This window comes from Mustela erminea, chromosome 4 (genome assembly GCF_009829155.1).
Source record: "Mustela erminea isolate mMusErm1 chromosome 4, mMusErm1.Pri, whole genome shotgun sequence".
Taxonomy (NCBI): domain Eukaryota; kingdom Metazoa; phylum Chordata; class Mammalia; order Carnivora; family Mustelidae; genus Mustela; species Mustela erminea.
In genome coordinates, this window is record NC_045617.1 from 7,408,282 (window position 1) to 7,432,349 (window position 24,068).

At 47.0% G+C, this 24,068-nt stretch overlaps 2 protein-coding genes across 3 annotated transcripts in view; one reads left to right on the forward strand and one right to left on the reverse strand.

The window, feature by feature from the left end:
- PLG (plasminogen) overlaps positions 1-16,108 on the forward strand; it is a 37,731-nt gene extending 21,623 nt beyond the window's left edge. The window contains exons 11-19 of the mRNA XM_032338547.1: positions 3,812-3,993; positions 5,125-5,273; positions 6,147-6,240; positions 8,278-8,398; positions 9,335-9,409; positions 9,956-10,096; positions 10,823-10,929; positions 14,378-14,523; positions 15,863-16,108. Of these exons, the coding sequence (XP_032194438.1) occupies positions 3,812-3,993; positions 5,125-5,273; positions 6,147-6,240; positions 8,278-8,398; positions 9,335-9,409; positions 9,956-10,096; positions 10,823-10,929; positions 14,378-14,523; positions 15,863-16,024 (1,177 nt within the window). The 3' untranslated portion in view covers positions 16,025-16,108. The remainder of the gene's footprint in view (positions 1-3,811; positions 3,994-5,124; positions 5,274-6,146; positions 6,241-8,277; positions 8,399-9,334; positions 9,410-9,955; positions 10,097-10,822; positions 10,930-14,377; positions 14,524-15,862) is intronic.
- An 835-nt stretch (positions 16,109-16,943) lies between these two features.
- SLC22A3 (solute carrier family 22 member 3) overlaps positions 16,944-24,068 on the reverse strand; it is an 89,105-nt gene continuing 81,980 nt past the window's right edge. Inside the window, exons 9-11 of one of the 2 annotated variants that reach the window (XM_032338548.1) lie at positions 23,406-23,518; positions 20,544-20,643; positions 16,944-18,534 (exon numbers count right to left, since the gene is read on the reverse strand). In XM_032338548.1, coding sequence (XP_032194439.1) covers positions 18,474-18,534; positions 20,544-20,643; positions 23,406-23,518 — 274 coding nt within the window. In that variant the 3' untranslated portion in view covers positions 16,944-18,473. Of the gene's footprint in view, positions 18,535-18,581; positions 19,018-20,543; positions 20,644-23,405; positions 23,519-24,068 lie in introns of those variants that run through there. The other variant, XM_032338549.1, reaches the window with a different exon arrangement.

Here is a 24,068-nt window from a genome sequence, read left to right on the forward strand (position 1 = left end):
ATTTATTTGACAGAGAGAGATCACAAGTAGGCAGAGAGGCAGGCAGAGAGAGAGGAGGAAGCAGGCTCCCTGCCGAGCAGAGAGCCCGATGCGGGACTCGATCTCAGGACCCTGAGATCATGACCTGAGCTGAAGGCAGCGGCCTAACCCACTGAGCCACCCAGGTGCCTTGACACATGGGTCTTGAGCATGAGTTATTGTCAGTGGTAAGAGTTGCCAGGACATGAAGCGCAAAAGCAGGAGGGCAGATGAGTGTCAGGAAGTACACAGATGCTGATAGGCAAACTGGACAGGTAGATGGACAAAGACCAGCATTTCTTCCATAAACATTTATAAAATGTAGAGGATAAGCTGTCCATATGATGGACAACAGGTATCACAGGACTGAGAACTTTTAGAAGGAGAAATAAATTACTAGTAGCAAATTACTAATTGGGCTTACTGAGGCAGCTGGGATTTTATAGGGTGGGTAATAATAATAAATAATAAGAAGAACACAACTGTGCAGAGAAGAAGCTCAAAAAATATGCACAGCTCTTCTTAAATCTGTGGCTGAATATAAAGGTATACACACACACACACACACGCACACTTACACACACACACATAGAGAGAGATTCCACAAGGTTCACAGGACAAAGAACAGTTACTGAGGAAAGAACAACTGAGAGTGGTGAGATAAACAGGAATTACAGAACCTACACAGCATTGCGAGACTCTGTATTCAGAGATTTGAGATTCTGACAGAGAGTAGAGACCTCATGGGATACCATAAGCATTCAGTAGAGACTTTTAAAGAGTCACACTTCAGGAGTAGAATTAGTGTATTCCTAAAATAAAGACCACTCTAAAAACACCTTCTACTACTCTAGAAACAGCTTCTAGCAAAGCTTAGAAGCAATCCTAAAAGGATCAGAATAATCTGTAAGTAAATTAACTGCTTGTCACACATAAACTCAACTCTCCTTAGAGGAAAACAACAAAATCCAGTCACTCAGTCATGTGGCATCTACAAATTTTAAAATTACCAGACATACAAAGATCATTAAATGTTTCCAGAGTCAAGAGAAAAATCACTCAAAACAAGCAGACCCAGAAATGATAGACATGATGGAATTAGCAGCCAGAAATTTAAAAAGATAGAATAATTATATTCAAGGATTTAAAGGAAAATATGAATATAAAAGAGAAAATTAGATTTTCTAAAGAGAAAAGAAAGCTATAAAATGGCCAAATGGAAAAGACAGGATTTTTTAAAGTATATATTAAATGAAAAATTCACTGGATGGTCTTCCCATCAGGTTAGACATGACAGAAGAAAAGGTTAACTTGAAAATAATACAGTATAAGCTGTACAGCCTGCAGCACAAAATCAAAACAAAGACTGAAAGAAGATAAACAGAACTTCAGGGATCTCTGGAAAAATATCAAAAGGTCTAACACATGTTTAAATCAAGTCCCTGAAGGAGAAAAAAATAACTGAAATAGAAAAAATTACTTGAAGCAATGATGGCTGAAATTTTTCCAAATAGGAAGAAAATTATAAACTTACAGGCTCAAGAAGTTCAATGAAGCAGTAGAGTTTTCAAATTTTATCAAATATTTAAGAAGGAAACAATACAGAGAATAGAAGAGGAGGGAATACTTTTCAACTCAGTTTGTGAGGCCCAAAAAACTGAGATACAAAAAGTACACAAGAATTATTGCAAGAAACGAGGGTACTTTCTGTTGTGAATGTAGACAAAAAAACTTAACAAAAATTAGTGAATTGAATGCAGGGTTGTTTTAACATTTACCAACAGTCAACTTAATACAACATGTTAACAGAATAAAAGTGACAAGTCATATGGTTATATCAATAGATAAAGGAGAACATTAGACAAAATTTAACACTCATCCATGATTTTAAAAAGTCTTAGCAAACTAGGAATAGAAGGGAACTTCTTCAGTTTGATCAACACCATCTGTAAAAATCTTCCAGCTAATATATTAATGAGGAAAGATGAACACTTTCTCTGTAAGATTGGGAACAAGGAAAAGAAATAAAGAGCCTGAAGTTTAGAAAGGAATCAGTACATCTGTCTTTATTCATAGACAACTACATGAATAGATACAGAATCCTAAGGACAAATAAGTGAATTTTGTAAAATCAAAAGATGCAAAAGGATATGAAATGTCAACATACAAAAATCTATTGTATTTCTGTACACCTGAAATAACTAGTTAGAAAAGAAAATTTTTAAAACAATATCATTGACAGTGGTATGAAAACCAAAGCATTTAATGATAAATTTAACAAAGTGTATACAAGAACTACATGCTACATACTACAAAATGTTGTTGAGAGAAATTTAAAAGATATAAATAAAGATACACTGTTTATGGCTTTAAAGAGTCAATATTAATTCTTACCAAATTGGATTTTGGATTTAGCCTACATTCGAGCAAAATTCCTGTAGCTTTTTTTCTTTCTTTTTTTTCTTTTCGGAAAAAGAAACAAAATCTATATGCAAAGGACCTAGACTCACCAAAACAATCTATCAGGGAGGACTTACCCACCCTGATTCAAAGACTTAACTATAAAAGTACAGTGATGAAGACACAGAGGTACTGGCAGAAAGATACACAAACAGAGAAAAGAACATTCCAAAAGCAGACACATGCTCTACCCTAAAATACCTGCAGTCCCGTCCCTGAATACTGACCCAAGGGAATTGAAAACACGGGTCCACAAAAATACCTACCAGAATATTCATGGCAACTTTAGTCATAATAGCCCAAAACTGAAGATTGATTTCAGGGTCCATCAATAAGAAAGTGAATCAGTCGTTGGGGTTATAGTCATACAATGGAATACTATTCAGCAATAAAAAGGAACAAGCTACTGATACTCTCAAATAGCACAGATGAAGCTCAAAAGTCTCACTAAAGAAAGAAGTCAGGGCCAGAAGAGTATGCACTATGTGAGTCTATTTATATGAGGTTCTAGAAGAGGCAAGTTTCCCGTAAGTCTCAGCCCCTCTTGTGCACCCACATGTCCCCCATTATTCCTCCTCTAGTGACATCCGCATTCCTCCATCCTATGTGGCTGCAGCGAAGCAGGGTATGGAGGGAGGGGAGGCTGGATTCCCCGTGCTGCCCCCTCCCCTCTCATGTCCCCGGAAGGTGTCCTTCAGAAACACGTCCTGCCTGGGAGCTGGTTTCCCAGGCAAGCTTCCATAAGTCTTTCAAAACGCAAACCTACCTGATGGGATATTTACAGTTCATGCTAAGTGCACAGCATTTTAGCAACGTTGGGGGTCAGTGGATGGAGCGGAGTGGTCTGAGAGAGGCATCACACTGGCATGTGATGGGAAATAAGTTTTAATTCCAACTTAGACAGCTCTGTGTACTCATACAGAGAGCGAGCGAGCAAGCGAGCGAGAGAGGAACGTGCATAGAAAAAAAAGTAAAACGTGCACTTTAAATTCAATATTGGTCATTCCTGTAGAAGGTATGTCCCACGCCCAGGGAAAGGAAGACATTCGGGTACTTTCATTTACACATTTTTATACTATCTCAGTTTTTATATGGAGCTCATACTAGTTTTGATGTTTTAAGTAAAAATTAGAATCTGTTTCAAATGTCCCCAGTTGTTTAGAAGCTGAGAACCGTCTGTGGTGGTCACATTATATAAGAATTGGTACCCATGGTCTCTTTAATGGAAATATTTCCAAGTCACTTATTGACCCTCTGTTATAACAAAATGTGCGGGTGCGGGGATGCTCCAGAAGGTCTGCACTTCTCATGGCCTGTGTTGTGGAATTTACAGCGGCTTGACCATGAACTACTGCAGAAATCCAGACGGTGACAAAAGCCCCTGGTGTTACACCACTGACCCATCGGTCCGCTGGGAGTTCTGTAACTTGAAGAAGTGCTTAGACACAGCAGCGAGTGACACCCACTCCCCGACGGTGCCCCAAGCTCCGAGTGGAAATGACCCTTCTGAGTCAGGTGGGAAGTCCGTGACCAGACCTGTCGACACGTGGGCATCGGGATGATAAGGGGTGGACCACGTTATGGAGGGAGAGCGCCCCCGCCCCGCCCCCCAAGAGTCTGCCACATGGAGGCAAGCCTCGGGTGCCATTGGGGGAGCCAGAGCCGCGGTGGCTGGTGGCACGTGGGTGGGCTGCGTTTTTAGGACTTGAAAACGAACCGGTTCTGAGCGATGGCTACAGTTTGAGCCTGAGTGGTTGGAGAGGCTGATCACGGCAGCGGGGGGCCGGCACGGCTAGAACATCAAATCCTTGCCTCCCCTGTGGAGAACTAGAAATGCTGGATTTGGTTTTGAATGTGCCAAATCTCTTTGCTCTCTCCTGGTGAGACTGTGGGCTCTGTGCCCATCTGGGTGTCCCTCCTAGGTAAGACTTGGGACGACCAAGCCATGGTTCTCCCCTGTGCCTGCCCCACATTTGGCATGGAGGTAACCCCCTTACCCCCGTCCTGGCAAGCTCCGGGGTTGCCCGCTGCCCAGCACAGCCCCCGCCCTTGGCAGAGAGGCTAGCCGACCCAGCGTTTGCGTTTTGGATTTTCCAGATGGCTGTCAGAGCACTGGTGCCCTGGGTCCCCCTAGGGGACGCACAGCATGTTCTCTGAGGGGACTTGGGGAAGCCCCCTTTCCCGAGCTTAGGGCGAGGGATGGGCTTGGAGAAGGAGCCCCAGATGCCTCTCCATGAGCCCCTTCACCCCAAAGGGTGGAAACTCACAGCACAGCTCTAGCCAAAATACTATCTTTTATAAAAAATTCTCTTCAATTTGCTCTTTTTACCCCACCCATGTTGAGGGTGAGGCGTTCGCGGTCACCCGGCTGGTCCCAGCGGCGTCTGTTTGAGGCGACTCCTCCGGGGGCTCTGACTTACACTCCGCTCATTATCAAAGTGACTGTCTTCGTGTCCCGGTCAGAATTTCTATGCTAACATCTTGCCTTGGCGATTATTTCCCAGGCAGTAGCGTTTTCTGGTCACTTGTGCTCTCAGGCTGTGACCGCAGACACTGTCATTTGAGAGTCCGAGCGCGGCTGCCGCGGCTCCCCAGCGTCCTGGTCTGTGTCAGACAATCGCCACCCAGTTTTCCTTCCTTCCGCAGACTGCATGTTTGGGAGCGGCAGAGGGTACCGGGGCAAGAAGGCTACCACGGTTCTGGGCGTCCCCTGCCAGGAGTGGGCTGCCCAGGAGCCCCACAGTCACAGTATTTTCACTCCGGAGACAAACCCACGGGCAGGTCTGGAGAAAAACGTAAGCCGCTTTGACTGGAACTCTCTTTTGCCTCTTGCTGACCAATCTTTGCAAACAGAATTAGCCCCGTGTCACGGCAAGGCGGCCCAGACCAGTCCTTGGTGGCGGCAGAGGGGGTTGGGGGAGGGCTCGGGAACAAGCCTCCGTGGAACTGGCATCCGCTTGGCGACTGTGGTTGCACGGCCAGGAGACCTCCTGCCCATGACTGCTGGCCTCGGGCTCCTCGTTTTGTTTGCGTTTGGAGCATTCCCTGCCAATGTTTAGTACCGTGTGCTGTTTCTAGTTTCTGGTGTTTGTCGTCTGCGTTCTTAGTCAAGGATGACCTTCATGACCTTTTAGTCAAATTTTTCTAGAAAAGGATATGGATGGGCCATGTGGACTCCACGCAGTAGGGTTTCCGCTAATCTGATGGTTTACTTGGGGGGTACGTATAGGAAACGAAAAGGGAGACATTGTCTTCCCGTGGCTGGACCCATGGAGTGTGCGCAGTTCTTGGGAACAATTTCTGAAGCAAGAGCGAACCAGTGTCACTGGGGAGTAGATGGCTGATGGGAACCAGGGACAAGACGAGTCAGCCATGGCCCATGGTCCTCTCTGGCTTGCTCTCTCAGAGGCCCCCTGACAGGCTGCTGGAGGGGAGGCCCCTTTATGTCACCTCCCTCAGGACCCCTCTTTCCAGGGGAGTCCCCCACAGCTTCTTTGAACAAGCTGAGTCAAAAGCAAGAGTAACTTTGCCCCCCACTGCAAACAACTGGGAAGGCTACATTTCATCCTCTACAGACAGCAGGGGCATGTTGTCAGAACACCTTCTCTGCCCTTCTCTGTCCCCTGCGCCTGGTGTCCTATACACCTGTCTTTTTTTTTCCCCCCCAGTACTGCCGTAATCCTGATGGTGATGTCAATGGTCCTTGGTGCTACACGATGAATCCGAGGAAGCTTTTTGACTACTGTGATATCCCCCAGTGTGGTAAGTTGCCTTCCTCTGTGTAAGGAAATGACTTCTCACATAAATGCAGCAGCACCTCCCAGATACGGATTTGCAGAAGGAGAGCTGAACACTGAGCACCTCAGCTGGGCTGCCCTCTCTTCCTCACGGGCCTCTTGGATCTGTCCTCCTGGTGGCTCCAGTTACTAGGGAGTCCCCCTTCCCTGACACCTTAAATAACGTAAATACACAGTCCTCCACAAGAGCAAACAGGTGATCCCGTCGGCCCCAGGATGCTCTCACCGAGCTCTCCGTGTCCCGTGGGGGATGCCTGAGAAACAAATCGGAAGTCCTGGATCGAAAGCTCTCCCTTTCAGCGCTTGAGAAGTCAGAAAATACACAAACACCATGAATCAGCTGAGTGTATAATGTACGTTGTAAACCTATAAATTGTCAACCTGAGAATTCAGTGAGAAGGAATGTCGATTTTCACTAAGCCCCAAATCTCCTTTATCCTAAGATTACTATTCGTGACCCATACCTTACCCACAGAACTTAGAGAAAACGTGTCTGGGTTCTTTCCTCATTTCTCTTGAGATTTTCTGGAAAGGAGAAAAGTTCAGAATAACAAATCCATGGGTACTTCTGGAGAACGATGCAAGCCGCTTCGATTTGGACCCTGTGTTACTTTTTTGCTGACCTGTCTTCGCAAAGAGAACTTGTCTTGGTTACAGAGAACCAGGCTGGTCTTCTCTTTTGCACAGCTTGGTTGCAGATGCTTTTGTCTGCCATGTGGAGGGGCTAGAGCGAGGGAGGGAGAAGCTTGAGCTGCAAAGGCAGTGTAGACAAGCCAGCAGAGGTGGTCGGGGAGGAGTTTGGGGTATGGTGGGGGAGAGGCCAGGAGCCACTTGGCAGGGTTTGCACTTGGGCCACCCCTGGGTAGAGCACTGGGGAGGAAGGGGAGGCCAGGGTGATGGGCAAGACTTCACTTGGCTCCTTGTCTGGATTTAGGGTGAGTGTAACCGCTGAATCCTTCTTGAGTGGCTGTTCTCTGTTCCGTAGAAGCTCTCTTGGTGGCCCCTTCATTTGAAAGGCCCTGAGTGGGGTTAGTGCCTCCCCTTCAGCTGGTCACTCCCAATCCTCAGCTCTGCCCCTTCTGGAACACCTTGCTGCCTCATCGCGGCCAGGTTCTCCGTGTTGGACAGGCTGCCTGCTTGACAGGATTGACATTCCTGCCACGGGCACCGCAGCTGGGCTGACACTCTTCGATTCCCATGGAGGAGAAGTACAGTAACTTCCCCGGGGGCAGCTCTTGGCCACCACCAGATACTCTAGCCTTCTAGAGGCTGGAGCTGTTTGGGCATGAGTGCGGGGTACCAAAGATGGGGCACGACCCCTATTGTCTAGGTGGGAAGGTAGGAGGTAGGTAGAGCATAAGCTAAGTGAATGTTGGTCATCCCCGGAGCATTGAGTTAGTCTTGGGAAGCTCCTGGAAGTCCTGTCCAGAAGCTGGCTGAGAGACGTTCAGGACGGTTAGCTCTTCCACACAATTACACACAAACACACACGTGTGCATATATGCACACACAGAGCTTCACATTAAAAAATACCCACGGTGCCTTTCAGCGGAGATGACAACTATGATTTTCAGTAAACTTGATGTGGTTCAGGGGGCAATCATGATGACAAAGAAGGTGAGGAGGGGATGAAGACGGGAACCCAGATCTGTCACATGAGTCAGAATAATAACTGGGATCAGTCAGGTCCTTTCAGCAGAGCTCCCACTCTACCACTGATTTCCACCAATCTGCTTAGTCCCTCTCCCCCCCACTCCCCTACAAATAATACAGAAGTCCTTAGACTTCCCTGAAGGAAGGTGGTTCTGTGCTGTCTACTGTCACTTTTGAAACTTAGAATAAAATGTCCTTCAATGTGCTTAATGATCTCGCTATTCAGTTTGGGCTCTGAGATGTCGAAACCTCAGTGCTTTGGCCGTGGCCCACTGATTGCTCTTGAGTTGTGTGACAGAATTGCTTTCCCTTCTTGCAATGTGACTCTTGTTTCCACTTTGTGGTGCAGCATCTGGTTCATTCGATTGCGGGAAGCCCCAGGTGGAGCCAAAGAAATGTCCCGGAAGGGTTGTAGGCGGGTGCGTGGCCAACCCACATTCCTGGCCCTGGCAAATCAGCCTTAGAACAAGGTAACGGTATTTCCCGAAATGGTTAGTTTCATGCTTCTTTCTACATCTTTCCATGTCCGATCCACACAGCGCAGGGGTCTGTACCTGCTTTGATAGTCGATCTTCGGAGGAAGGAATGCCACAACATTTTTTACATTATGTTTTTCTAGGTTCTCTCTCTTGACAGTAGCCCACCTTGGAGTAGTTTCCCTGATCTGGGCGGCTGTTGTCGAAATCTGTAGATGGAGCGACGGACAGCCCGTCCCAGTATCGCTGGAGAAGTGTTGAAGATGCTGGAGGGCTTTATAGCTGTCCTTGTTTTGTTGAGTTGCCTTTCCTTTCTTTACCTTCTCATTTGTTAGCTCCTTGCTGTATAGCCTTCACCTTTTACCTATTTCAGATTCTGTCTTTCCCAAACTGGGCTGTTCTCTTGTCTCCTGACTGCTAATTACCCTGCCTGCTGCTATTACTATGGGCTTTATTCAAGGCAGCTCACACCAAGAGGGTAAAATGAGAAGACTCCCAGGAATCACAGCTGTTTAGGGTCACCGTTGGCTCCCTCAAGGACTCATCAAGCCTTGCAGAGAGGTCTTTTCATAAAAAAATAGAAGAGGCCTCAGGGGGATGATCTTTAGCTGATCACTTCTGTTGGAGTTGAAGGCCAGCAAGTCCAAACCCGTGGACGTGGGCATCCTGTTTCCACCACGTGACTTTGCTCTCCTATGGACAAGCTGTGTCTGAGCCTTCCCCCACCCTCTAAAGTGTGGTGAGGATGAGACCTTCTGGGAAATCCACTGTTGAAGTCCAACCCAAAGTTCTGGGCAACCTGATGATGGGCCGGTTGCCTTTTCCTTTGGGAACATCAACATTATCCAAATCGAGTGAACTCTTCTTTCTGGCTTTCTGTACAACATACCATCAGGTTTGAACTAAACTTCTGGCACGTTTTTCTTCTAGATTTGGAAAGCACTTCTGTGGAGGGACTTTAATATCCCCAGAGTGGGTGCTGACGGCTGCCCACTGCCTGGAGAGGTACGTCCAGGGGACAGGGGATAGGACGGCTTGTCTTAAAGACGCTCTGCCTCCCTGGCCTGCTCCTTCCTCAATGTCCCCTGCCCTCCGCCCTGCCCTGCCCTCCCCTTCCTCCTCCCCTCCATGGCAGCGACCCTCGGGACCAAGGAACAGATGTGAAGGCTGAGGCAGATCGGATGAGGGAGGAAGGGAGAATTTCTATAGAGAACAAAGAAGGAAAACCCAGTTCGGTAGGTTTGGAAGCCTGGGTCCACGGCAGGAAGACTTGCTCCTTGGGACGGGCACTGGTTCTCCTGAGATGGGTGTCTGTCCTTGTACTGACTTCACTATTGATTTCATTCTTCCTCTGCGGTTAGGCCCAAAGCAGCCCAAGGGCATTCCTTCATGGCCAGATTTAGGTAAACAGTGAACCACTTTCTTGCTCCTCAGAGGTCATTGATGGTGGTTAGCCCAGTGGGGAGAAGATTGCATGTTTATGACTCAGAAGGGCACTTGATGAAGGGGCTGGTGTGCTATTTTGTTTCTAATGTCACCATCTTCTCCTAGATCCTCAAGGCCTGCCTCATACAAGATCATCCTGGGTGCACACCGAGAACTCAATCTCGAATCAGACGTGCAGGAGATAGAGGCATCCAAGCTGTTCCTGGAGCCCACCCGTGCGGACATCGCCTTGATAAAGCTGAGCAGGTACGAGCTCACCCGTGCTCTTCACCCCAGCATCAGTGAAGACATTGGTTTATGGAGGAAAGAGCAGCACGACGCAGGGTTGTGGGGGAGGCGGGGGCGGGGACATGAAAGGCACGAGGCTTTGGGGAACTGGGAAAATCTGGGCTCAGCCCCATTCTGCCGGTCGGCCCCATTCTGGCTGTGCTCTTGAAGGGAAGGCGTCGGGATTTCGTTTCCCTGTGCGGAGAAAGACTTACTCCCGAAACGCTGGCTTAATGTTCACTGGTGAGCAGATACACATTCACAACCAGAGGATTCTTCACGTCCTGCCGGTGGCCATTTCTCCTCTCAGGACGGTAACGCGTTTGGTGGAAATCAAGCGAAAGGACGTATTTCAGGGCACTTAAAAGCGACAGTACAAACACACACGGAGACATCCACACGCAGTTCACACACGCGAATTCTTCCTCCTGTCCTTGTTTTTATTTTCCCCGTTGAAATAGAATTTTACTAAGTCTGACAGAATGGTGAATTTGCTTATGTTACATAAAGTTAGTGATATCTGGAAACAGGTCCCAGTAGAGAAAGCAAAATGAACAGCGATTCTGAGAACAGACCCATTTGGGTGAGTCAACAAGGCGCAGAGAACACGGGCGCCGTGGCACCCTGTTGGGAGCGACCAGCGGGTGGATGGCAGAAGCGCCGTGGTGGGGCAGGCCCCTGGAACCCTGGATCATTCTCTTTCAGCCCCGCCATCATCACCTCGAAGGTGATCCCAGCTTGTCTGCCATCCGCCAATTACGTGGTCGCTGACCGGACGTTGTGCTACATCACTGGCTGGGGAGAAACCCAAGGTGAGATCAATCCCGTGACTCTCACAGGAACTGGTTTAGTCTCCTTGAGATCATGTCCGTGTGTGCAAATGTCTGCTAGGGGTGAGGTCCGCCTCTCCCAGCTTCGGCTGGGGTCCTGCCTAAGTCTCCGTAATCAGTCATTAAGGGACATGGGTGAGGGATGGGGTAGTGTTTCTCTGAGACTGTTGGCCCATAAATTCAATGTTAATATCACATCCCCATGTAAGTTCTGAAGCAAGCCTACAAATTGAGGCCATTCGGTTATTTTCCATGTGAAGTTGGCCATACCGAGCTCTCAGACACAGTGTGAAACACGAGTTCCTGTGAAGCTCGTCTCCCCAGATACCCACATGCCTGTCACATGTGTGGAGAGGCTGTCGGTGGTGGGACAGAATGACAGCTAGGGGAAAGGAAGAAGGGTCCCAGCCCTAGGATGGTTTTCGTATTGGTTGCTGGGGTGTATGTGAGAGGGGAAACCTTCACGCATGGTCCTGCATTAGCACCCCTAATAACTTTTGGGGAACCCCATCTTCTCTGCACTAGGCCCTCATAGTAATTGCACCCCATCAGACTCAGGCCTCGAAATGTTGTGAGGATGTCTTCCATCTCTGCCGCGCTTTCTCAGAAGTGCTGGTGAGGGCACAGAAGGGGAGTCGGGAGCTCTGAGAAGTAGTTGGGCCCCTGCCGCTCGCTGGGCAAACCGGACCCGTCACCTTACCTCTTTGTGCCATTTGGCCTGGAAGAAAGTCTTGTGTAAAGCCTGGGTTTTCAAACTGGGGTCTGCACGTTATTCTTTTGCTTTCGCTTTCATTTCAAGACAGGTCTTGTGGTTTTAAAAAAAGGTTTAAAACTCCTGGTCTGAATCACTTTAAATCTGTCTTCCTCTCCGTATTTTCCTGCATCTGTAAAACCTCACCTCCCGGATTTTGCACGTTCCCCCGGCCCCTTCTCTGCACTTCAGGGGCTGTGAGCATCAAGAAGTGAAGGGGAACATCGCAAATGGCGCTATCCGTGTGGAGGTGATGGGCCCTGCCAGTGTTTCACACTCAAAACAAATTTAAACACCACAGACCCCTGTGACTTTGATATGTTTGTTCCCATTTTGCAAATGAGGGATCCGAGGCTCTAAGGCGGGCAGGGCAGTGTCCTGGGAAGCACACGTACACCTACAGCCCGTGTGTAGCTGGACCTTGAACCCCGGGGGGCCTGACCCCTCACAGCCCATCTGCCGTTCCTTCTGTCCGCCCGTTCCTCTGTTCCACCCACACTTTGCAAACTACTGACCTATACTGTGCTCCCCCATCGACCCTGGCCTCCCCCTCGCAGCCACAGGGAGAAGACCGTTCTCAGTACGTTCACTGAACGGGGAGGAATCCCGAAGCAGAAGTCAGGTCTTATGGATCTTTTGGCAATAGTCACATCAGATCAGTGTTCTCAGCTTCTCGGTGAGCTAAAGCTTGGCCTGTCCTCCCATTTGGTCTGCAGGCTTTCCCTGACTTTGATATTTCCAAGCAAGGTAAACGTCCAGGGCCAGGGGCTCATTCAGGTTAGCCCCTCATCAGCCGTCCGGGGCGGCGTCAGAGCTCCTGCTTCCTGCTCCCCACCGGCCCTGAAATTAGGGCTCCATCGCCGGGTCACCTTCAGCCTCCCGGCCCTTGGAGTTGCCGTCTCCACTGCGGCCACACGATGGCAGCACTTCCGCACAGACCACACCACTTCCTGTCCACTCCCGGTGGATTTTGTCACCAGCATCAGGATCTATTTTCTTGCTCAGAAAGCAGATGCAGGAGCAAGACACTTGGATATATGAACTCGCAGCAGAAGATTCTGAGAAGGCTGGTCCCTGCACGCATCTACTCAAGTCATGCACTCCCAACCCAGTGCTTCCTCAGGCCCTAGGGCAAGCCTCTCCCTCCAAAATGGGGGTCCTCCTACGTGTTTCTGTCAACTCCAGAGCGAATGCCAAGTTTTCCGAACTGAAGACAGCTTTCCAAATGTATTCAAAGTCTTTGGAGAAGAAATAGCACCGCATCCCTTGGCCGTTCCATGCTGGCAAAGATTTTTTTTTTTGCAGAATGCATTAAAGTTGGGCTTGCAAAATTGGAAAATGGGATTATTTGTGAAAACATGGAGATATGCCCGGGGGTGTCTGTCTGGGAAAGCAGCATTTCCTCTGGCTATTTTGCAAGTGTTCCATTTTGATTTGCCAAAGTGGAAAAAAAAAAAAAAAAAAAGGCAGTTTTTCCTAAAAGAACAAATACCACAGTTAAACTAAATACATAGGAGAATGTTTACTTTTCCTAATTGGGAAAGCAAATTAGGAAATGAACTTGGATAATTTCCACCTATTATATTAGCAGGTATTTAAAAAATATTAAATACTCAGACATGGGGGGTGATGTGGCCTTTTTTTTTCTAGTGAAATTTTATGCTGTCATACCTTTTTAGGAAATAATTTGGCAATGTTCACTGGGAGCCCTAAATATGTCTATATAATTTATGGGAACTCAGAGCTAAGAAAATATTAAGGAATATAAATAAAATGCATGAACAAAGACGTGGGAAGTTGGAAGCCACTGTAGGAGCCTGGGAGTAGGGGAGTGAAGAATTGGGCAATGATGTCACAGACCCAAGTGCAAATCCCAGCTCCTCTGCAGACTTGCTGGGTGATCATGGGCAAACTGGACTGCCTGTATGGCTCAGTGGCATTTAGTATAGTCTCAGTGTTGTACAACCACCACCCCTGTTTGCAGAACACTTTCCTAACCTTAAAAGGAAATCCCCACTCCTGAAGCAGTCATTCCCCCATTAAATACTGATTATGAAGATTGCAGCATTCTAGAAAGGCCCTTACTATATAGCATTGTGTGAAAACAATCAGGATATAAAATCTTGCCATATAAGTAGAAGAAAAAATCATCTAAAAGAGACTGAAAATGAATAGATGTTATAGTAACACATTTCTCAATCTCTCTTTACATGTTGAAAAATATTTAAAAAAAATTTATTAATTTGACAGAGTGAGGGCTAGAGAGCACAAGTAAGGGGAGCACTGAGCAGGGAGCCTGATGTGGGGCTTGATCCCAGGACCCTGGGGAGCTTGATTCTGAGCTGAGAGCAGATGCTTAACCAACTGAGCCAACCAGGTGCCCCCCACAATATTTCTTCATAGTTAAACAAAAATAACACGTATCCCCAGACACCATCAAGAAATATTAATTCCAGATTATTAAATCCAGGTCTTGGGAACATGAAATCTTACATAATATCTGTACCTTCAAGGTTAAAATGAAAAGCATTCCGGTAGTGTCTGGAACTGACGACTTGCTTTATACAGCCTCATGGACTAACGAGGCCTGCCACTGCTGCTCTGCTGTTCTGGAAGGTGTCCCCTTGTGGCCACGTTGGGGATCCCGTATAACCATTTCTTTGATCTTTGTAAACACAGGCACCTTTGGCGCGGGGCTCCTCAAGGAAGCGCAGCTGCCTGTGATTGAGAACAAGGTGTGTAATCGCTATGAGTATCTGAATGGAAGAGTCAAATCGACAGAGCTCTGTGCTGGGAATCTGGCTGGAGGCACCGACAGTTGTCAGGTAAGCACCATGTCAGTCTCCCGGCTTGGCCTCTTAGATATTTCAGCCTCCGAACAGCAAATTCCGGAAGGCTTTACCAACTGCAGGCTACCGTCCAAATGCTACCCAGAAAGATTTTAGGTCTGTCCCTGCATCCGGATTGAGATCCCCGAAGGGGATTTCTTGGGCCCTAAATTTCAGATCGATGGTAAGGGAGGAGTTACGAACCATCACTGCCACAGCCCACAGGTCCTGTGGGGAGCCGGGACTCATGTGGTAGTCTTTCCAGCAGGGAGGCCAGGGAGAGTGTGAGACAAAGACCACTTTGCAATTGCTTTGGGGGTTTCATCTGCCTAAGAGAAAGCCTAATGCGGGAAGGGATAAGTATAACATTTACAAGGGAGTTTCTCCCTGGGGACACTAAATGGTGTGGGTTTTGATAAATACATTTTGTTAAGTACTGAATACAGTAGATATTCAAATAATGTATTAATGAGTTCCTTTCTAATTGGAAGAGAATGTTCAAATATTGGGTAAAGTTACATCTGGGTAACAGAAGGATGACATTCCATAATAAAAGGATGGTGGTTTGTTTATTTATTTTTATTTTTCTGTTTTGTTAATTAACGTACAATGTATTATTTGTTTTGGGGGTACAGGTCTGTGATTCATCAGTCTTACTTTCCTAGCACTCACCATAGCACATACCCTCCCTGATGCCCTTAACTCAGCCACCCTATCCCTGCCCACCCCCCCCCCCACCAGTAATCCTCAGTTTGTTTCTTGGGCTTAAGAGTCTCTTATGGTTTGTCTCCCTCCTTGGTCCCATCTTGTTTCATTTTTCCCCTCTTCCCCCCCACCAACGAACCCCCACCCTGCCTCTCAAATTCCTCATAATCAAAGAGATCATGTGATAATTGTCTTTCTCTGATTGACTTATTTCACTCAGCATAGTACCCTCTAGTTCTATCCACGTCATTGCAAATGGCAAGATTTCATTTCTTTTGATGGCTGCATAGTATTCCATTGTGTATACATACCACATCTTCTTTATCCATTCATCTGTTGATGGACATCTAGGTTCTTTCCATAGTTTAGCTATCATGGACATTGCTGCTATAAACATTGGGTGCACGTGCCCCTTTGGACCACTACATTTATATCTTTAGTGTGAATATCCAGTATTGCGATTGCTGGGTCATAGGGTAGCTCTATTTTCAACTTTTTAAAGAACCTCTATACTGTTTTCCAGAGTGGCTGCACCAGCTTGCATTCCCATCAACAATGTAGGAGTGTTCCTTGCGGTTTAATCTTCACGTGTTTTTTTTTTTTTTTTTTTTTTTTCCCCTTCTCTGTATAGGGTGACAGTGGAGGGCCTCTGGTTTGCTTTGAGAAGGACAAGTACATTTTACAAGGAGTCACTTCGTGGGGTCTTGGCTGTGCCCGCCCCAATAAGCCTGGTGTCTATGTTCGTGTTTCAAGGTTTGTTACTTGGATTGAAGGAATAATGAGAAATAATTAAGTGAATGGGAGACAGAGTGATTCCCCGACGTATCTAGAAGCTGGAACACGGGTAGGGAAGTTGGCGTGCTCAGAAATCATTGACCGTAATCAAACTAAGACACTGTACTTACGCCATCCACTGCCAAACCTCGACGTATTTTAGTATTGTTGTAGATAAGTTTTCCCCACCCGTGGACTGTTGCATCTTGAGTAACACAAGAAATAATAGAGCCAATATTCGAATTGGACGGATGATAATAAAGTAACACATCTATAACATTTGTTGAAAATAAACTCTGTCCTTCTTTTGATTTAATTTTTTTGAACTTCATTGTTTTCATGCTCTTTGTTTATACTACCAGTTTTAAATAATGTACCTCTTGCAGACGTAGGTGATTTCTCTCTTTCTCATAAGGCATAGTTCCAAAAAAGAACCAAGAAGCCTGTAAGATCATAGAGAAGGGAACAGAGAAGTCCTGTAAATCACCCATATATTCACCTTGTCTGTGAAAGATGGCTTGACATACATCTTTTAAGGTCTTTATCCTGGCACTGAGGTGAAGGGACGAATGTTTTCAGAGCTGCAACATGTGTGGGGAGTCATGAGAACAAATTCTATTCTTGGGAGTGAAATGTGTTACTGATGACTTGACGTGAGCCCAGCACAGGGGATGCTGGGCAGAAAGCTGTACGCCGTGCAGGGAACAGGCGTTACAAATGTAATACAAGAGCAGTAGAGAGGCTGAGTGCTATTCTGGGTCACGTCTGAATCCAGGAATGGGACCAAGAGCCTGTGAAGGAACAACGAACATAAATTGAAGGTGGATGGTTTAATTCCCTTCGCTAATTGGCTGCCCAGATAGGAAATACACACGGTCACGTGGGGACAGTTTTACAGTAACAGCGTTCAGCAGGAAGAGAGAGAAAAGACAACGAAGTTACTTGACAATTGAAAACTCTTTATTGTTACCAGAACCAAAATACCAATTCAGGGTACAGCTCCAAGGTGAGCGTATCAAGGAGGAACAGCCATCTTACAGCAAAGAGGGCTGCAAAGAGAGAGAAAACGTGCGCGCCCGCGGATAAGGGGTGACTGCAGCGTGAAGTCCTCAAAGAGTGGTGCTTATTTCACTGAAAAGTCAAACATTCATACTCAGTTCCGTTGTGCTTTAAGGATTAAAATCTTAGTTTGCAATCGGCACTCACATCGTACATAATTGTCGTGTTCGTGTAGGATTTTCTTCTTTGTTGGCCAGGTTTCCCTTGGTGCCCGTTTTGTCTGTCCACACAAAATAGTTCATTACAAAAATCTGCATGAGATATATACTGAGTCTGAAAATACAAGAAATGTACCAGATAAAGCAGAACAACAGAAAAAAGAGCATATTTGCATGGTAGCTCCACATTTCAAGTCTCCGTAACAAAACAAAGATCAGATCCCTCCTATTAGTATCTGTAACATCACTTACAAAGCTTCTGCTAATTCTTTTATGCGTGGATATAACTGACCTTCCTTTTAAATTAAAATGTAAGCTTCTTCCCAAGACAGGTTAAAAGGGTCAAGATTGAAAAGGGTCGAGATTGAACAGTCCATGTTTTTCACTCTTGACCACGGGCAGCGTCCTAGAACTGAACTCACACGTACGAGATAAATAACCCTTTAAGATCAAAATTAAGACCCATGAAATCATAGTTCATGGATTTCGTTCTGTAAAGAACTGAGTGTGGCTTTAGATGTTCACGAAGGCAGGACCCAAACTCTCCCCGGTCATCGCGTGCCCAAAACCGATGGAAGAAATAATAGAGCCAAATATTTGAATTGGACGGATGATTTGTTGCTAATTACAGAGTCAGGCTTGAAGACGCCAGATGCCATGGTGGCTTACAGAGCTTGAAGGAAGAAGAGAAAGGCTCGGCTCAGTATCGTGTGGCCCAAGGTTCTTCAATTCAGCCTCTTCGTGAACGGAATTTTCAGATCTTCAACCTTCCCCCAATCTTCAGAGCTCTCTGGTCAGAGCTTTAGTCCCTCGCTCAGGTCTGATGAACCCATCGCTGCATCCTGTTCCCAGAACCCCACTTGGCAACATCTTGCCTCCGTGACGGAGTGAGCAGCCGTGAGAATTCAGGGAAGGCTTCTCTTGTCCATCTATCCCTGACTGGGTCAGAGACACAGCTCCAGCTTCAGAGGAAAACTCAGGCAGCGATGTCCACACAACAGGCTCTTGTCTTTGCTAAACCAGCCACACACCATGTTCCCAGAAATGTCAATAGCACTCTAAATCCTAATTCATCCCACATTATATAAAAATACTCTGGATAGTTTGAATGTCTTTGTACAGGACGACAAACACTTGGAGCCACACAGCCTGACGTAGCTGAAACGGACACACACGTGTCTGCAAGGCACATCGGTTCCTTGGGAGAGGTCAACCCAAAGAGCTCCTTCCTTTCGTCTTTGGCAGCGGGCCTCAAAGGTGAGAGCTGGACAGTTGAGTTTTCTTTTTCCTGCCACATTTATAGGAATATGGACTATGAAAACAAGGAGAAAAAGAAAGTCCTTATGAAATGTCATACAACTCATTCCAACAGAGTTTTCTTGCTACTACTCAACGTTACAGCTGCTTTTCATGAAACACACTCATGCATAAACACACAATTCAAAGGTAGCGAAAGTGACGGTCTCCTGGGTTTTTCTTTTCTCTTTTTTTTAACCTGTTTTTGGTCGCTAGGCAGGGGTTAAGCAGCATTGCAGCATCTATGTTCTTTAGACGGGATGCCACCCACCGTGACATGGCCCCCAAGCTCGAATACAAACCAAGCAATTGTCTAGGAAGCCACAGTTAGCAAAAGGTTCCTCTTTTCTGGAGGAGGCAGGACCTTATAATGGTATAACACACAAGAGGAGTCCACACAGTTTTAACACCTTTTATACATTTCTTAATTTTGGTTGGCAAAATGGCAAGATCTTAAAGAGAATCTTCCATCTCACTCCGAATTTCAGGTAGCATTGTTCTAGGGTGAAAAATAGGTAGAGCTTTGGATGAGAAATAAGCCATTATTCGTCACTCGATTTCCAAGCAAGCTGCGGAATCTGTTTGGATGACTTCCTGGGGCAAAGGTCCCCTTGTCCTCTGACTGGCCAGTCCTATTATAAGTCAACTGGTGAGAATGAGCTGATGGTTTTATTTTAAATACATTAAGTTTTTCTTAGGAAAGTTCTGGGATCATATAGGCACTTTAAAAATGTCAGCATCTACTCTGTCCTCCATCTACGAATGAACAGCCATGAAGTTATTCACAGTTCAGTCTTATAAATATTTTTGACGCAATATTTTTTAAAGTTCAGGGATCCACGTCCTCAATTTCTAGGTCTTAATAGACAACCGATTTTATTTTAAAAGTTAGCTGTTACATTATTTTTCGAATTATGCAGATAATACAAGGCCATGGGTTGTAATTAGAAAATAAATAATACGAAAGCCTACAGAGTGTAAAAGTGATGTCTTCTTCCCAATTCACTTCTATCCTCAGCGGGTCTATATTACAATATTAGATCTTTTGCTACACATTCTCATATCCATATCTACTCTTCCTCTTTTTGTTATGAAGCATTTTAAGCAGAGGAAATTAGAATTTGTGTTCTGTGAATTTTTGTTGATATAATTCTTCATGTTTATGTACTGGTTGGGTATTAACCTTCCTTGCACATGAGTTAGATGCTCTTCTCTCTCTCATAATCTCTCCCTCTCTCTCCTTCCCGGTCTTCTGTCTCCTTTTATCCATCCATCCACCCGTCCGTCTAGCCATCATCTCTCTCTTCCCATCTAGCTACAGAGAAAGCTTCCTATTGTTTTGATTTTTTAATAATCACTATAACATATTGTTCAGCAACTTTTCACTTTGGGACCCATCGTGAAGACGCGACCATGTCATTCCACACAGATACATCTCAATTCTTCTAACCTCGACATAGTCATCCACACCAGGAACACATTAGAATTTCCATCATCCGTTTCCAACTGATGCACATGTCAGTTCCTTCTTTCCTTTAGCTGTCCTTCTCTTTAGATTGTTTCTGAGCTTTAATACCTTACTTAGAAATGTTTCCCTCTTCCTAACCACATTTAAAAAATAATACACATTCCTTTATGGTTCTTCTCTTTTTATATTAGCCTACCTTTCCTTTCCCCCAAAGATTATTTATTTATTTATTTATTTGAGAGCACGTGCATGGGCGCGAGAGAGTCAGAGAGAGATCACGAAGCAGACTCCCCACTAAGCAGGCAGCCTGATGCCGGGACTCCACCCCAGGACCGTGGGATCATGACCTGAGCTGAGGGCAGACGGTTCACCAACTGAGCCACCCAGACACCCCTTACATTAACTTCCTAAATCAACTTTGAGTTTTCTGCCTAGGATGTGAGTTGGGAATTGATATTACTCCCCTCCCCATGAGTGTTCCATTTTCTCCATGTATTTTTTCCCCAAGAGTTTGAAATGCTGCTTTTATTTAAGATGCACTGAAATTTATACAATACCTGCCAAGTTTTTCTACATCATCCACTGTTTCTGGCAAGGCAATACCCTTGGTTTCGGGCAAAAGCATCACGAGCCCACCACACACCGATGCCAGGACACCTAGGGAATCGGGAGCGGCAGGACAGCGTCAGGAGGGCACGGCCAGTGACCCCCTCCCCGGCCACCTTGAGCAGCTGCGCTCACTCACTGTAACCAGCCCTTGCCAGCCGCAGCCCTCGGGGCACCCTCACCAGCTCTCCGGCTCTCTGCCGCTATGGGAAGTGTTTCCTCCCTTCCTGGGAGGCCGGGCAGCCCCACCACCCCTTCCTCGGAGGCCGGGCAGCCCCACCACCCTGGCACTCTCCGCACATCCATTCCTTCCCTCCCCAAACAGTCACTCTCCGGGTGGCTCAGTGCTGACCCCTCAGAGAAGACCCCACCTTCTGCCTCTCGGGGACATGGCAGCCACCAGATAGGCATCCCTCGGTCTCCTTTTCCCGGCCACGAGCTTGACTGCCTGCTCTCCCCTCCTTTCCTTACTGGGTCACGTCACACAGTCTGACTTGTCCCCGCTGCAGCCCCCCCGCCATCTCTCAGAGTCTTTCTGGGCTCCTCCATGGACCCAGGAACCCTCAGGCTCCAGCTGCTGGAAGCACTGAAGGGGACGGAGCCTCTCATCGGCAGGGGCCCTTCTCCCCACCTTGCGGGGTCCTCCAGTTACCATCCCCCCCTTCGCTGGTCTTTAGAGCAGAAATTCGGGAAGCATCCTCCCCCACTCTGCCCACTTATGCAGCTGAATGTTTACCGACCAGCTCTCCAGAAGATAAAGCCCCAACGCACAGCATTTGCCAATTTCCACGGTGCAAGGGCTCTCCCCGGGGACAGCCCGAGCTAGTGCCCTGACATCACCACACGAGGCGCTGGGAAGGGCCGTGCAGTGATGCCCTGTGTCTGGCATTTCCTTCAGAAGGATCACTCGGCAAAAATCACAGGAAAAACACCCTCAGGTGAGATGTAAATGGGTTTGGGGTATTTATTACCTGTTTTTAACCTATTTGATATATGTGTTTTAATAATGGCTAAGTTAACCACTGGGCTCCAACCCTCCTGAAAACTTCACAACTGGCCTCGGCAGGTGGGTGCCACCAGCTGGAGCACCGGCACTCTCCGCGGCGGGCCAGGCGTCGCCTCTGCCTGCTCTCTCTTGCCCCTGAGCTCCTGCCCTCCTCCCGTGAGCTCCAGAGACACAGGCTCTGCCTCTGGGGCCCGGCAGTCTCCCCTTTCCCAGCCGGGAGCCCGGCCTCGCACCTTCCTCTGGCTCAAGCAAGCCCCCTCAGTCATCCCTCTCGCTGGTTTTACTTTACTTTATTTCCCGAATCTCTCCATGCCCAGCACTCCCTGTGGCATCCCCTTGGCCCCGCTGCCGTGAGCCCTGACCTCATTACCTGGCTGACGACCGGCACTGTCCCCGTCCAACCTACTGGCGGATGGGCCATCAGAGCCAGCCTTCTACAATGCAAACCTAGCACTGTGAATCCCAGCTTAGAGCTCTTAGCTTCCATGATTGTTTGGATAAAGAGCAAATCGCAGAGCTGGGAAGACCACGATCTGGCTCACAGCGTCACCTCCCATCCTGGCCCCACCGCACACACTGCCTCGGTCCTCTAACTGGCCTTCCCACTGCCTGGAGCGCCGGCCACACTCCCCACGTGGCCAGTTTCTACTCGTCTCCGATCTCAACTAGACATCCTTCCTTCCTCCTTGGCTCAGGCAGGTGGGGAGTCCCTGTGTTACGCACCTCCGGCGGCTCTGCTTTCGGTATTTATCACACTGTGATGTGACCGAAGGTTTGGAAGAGTAGCTCTCTCCCCGGCCGAGACCTTGAACTACTGGACTCCCCGACCACTTGGTCTTGGTTGAACAATGGCACCCTTTGCTTTTCCGTGCTGGCCGCAGAATCGACACTGAGCTAATTTTTCAGATCCCGTGAAATAATTTGGAAATAATCTTGTGCTGAATTTGGTGGTGTCGGGTGGTTAGAAGCTTTACTATCCCTGGCTAGCACCGTTGGGAATTTTGCATTACTCAGGATGTATGGCCTCATGGACTCGATATTTTCATTATAATTTAAACTGCAGAACAACACGTGAAACACATAAAACATTCTCTACCAGGAGTGAGGACATGGAGGTGGTGGAAAGATATGTGAGAAAGGGACCCCCGGGTCCTTCCTTGCCAAGGAGGGGCAGAGGCGGGTAGGAGACCCAGGCAGAAAGGTTGGAGCAGCACCCAAGAAGCACTGGACTGAGTTATCCTGAGCCCCCTGCCCCTAAACTTTGGTTCTATCCCCTCGTGCGGCCTGTGGAGGTTGGAGCAGGAAGGAGGGTATGAACCCGGGGCCGGAACACAGGTTACTGGGCACTCGGGCAAGGGATTCTGTGTCCTCTGTTCTTCCTACACAGCAAGGTCTGCATCCAAGCAAATGAACATGTGATCTCAAGAGATACAGAACGTTTAAAACTATATTCAGATTTGAGGCTTATTTTGAAACAAACGGAAGGTCCGAGTTCATCCACTCAAAATTATTGGCTCTGTTCCCCAATATCATAAGACTTTTAGAGCACTGGGCTTTAACTCAGAACCTAAACAAAGAAAGCTAAATGGAACATGATTCATCATGACCCTTTGATAGAAAATAAATTAAAAGCATTTAGGCTTTCACACTGCCATGTCATCAGATGGGAAACTCAAAACTCAAGCAGCTGTCTTTAAAAAATTAAATGATCTCCTTAATAGCAAGCGGAATAATCACCATCAAGTTCTATTACTACAGGGAATATAGATGAACACATTTAGAAATAACGTATAAAACGAGTTCTTACCAAAGATGATAAGAGGTAGTTCCAGCCAAATGGCCGCCAGCCGGAAGAGCAGAAACGGGGCTATGATTCCCCCAAAATCACATAAACCTGAGCAAAGAGAAACTCCAAAGTTTCTGCAGGGTAAAAAAATTATTTTAAATAAAATATATTTAACTATATTCAAGATAAGAAAAATACTCAGATATACAAGTAATAAATTTTAGTACTATTTCTCATTTCTATAGTTTTTTTGAAAAAATTTTATTTATTTATTTATCAGAGACCGAGAGAGAGATAGAGCACGCGAGAGCAGGGGAACAGCGGCAGAGCAGGCAGAGGAGGAAGCAGGCTCCATGCCGAGCGAGGAGCCCGACGTGGGACTTGATCCTAGGACCCCAGGATCATGACCTGAGCTGACGGCAGTTATTTAACCGACTGAGCCACCCAGGCATCCCCCATTTCTATAGTTTTTAACTCTGAAAATGACTATTCCTCCCACATTCAAAGCAAATCATTTCCATTCTGTCCCATTTCAAAGGCTGAGTCGCAGTGAAGACCGCGCGGTGGAAACCCTCCCCGCAACGTCTCACTCCCCAGCCCACTCGGCGATGCTGATGGGCTGACTTGACTCCCTCACCTGACAGTGAGGTGTGCCCACGAGTATCCCCCCAGGGAAGGAGGCCG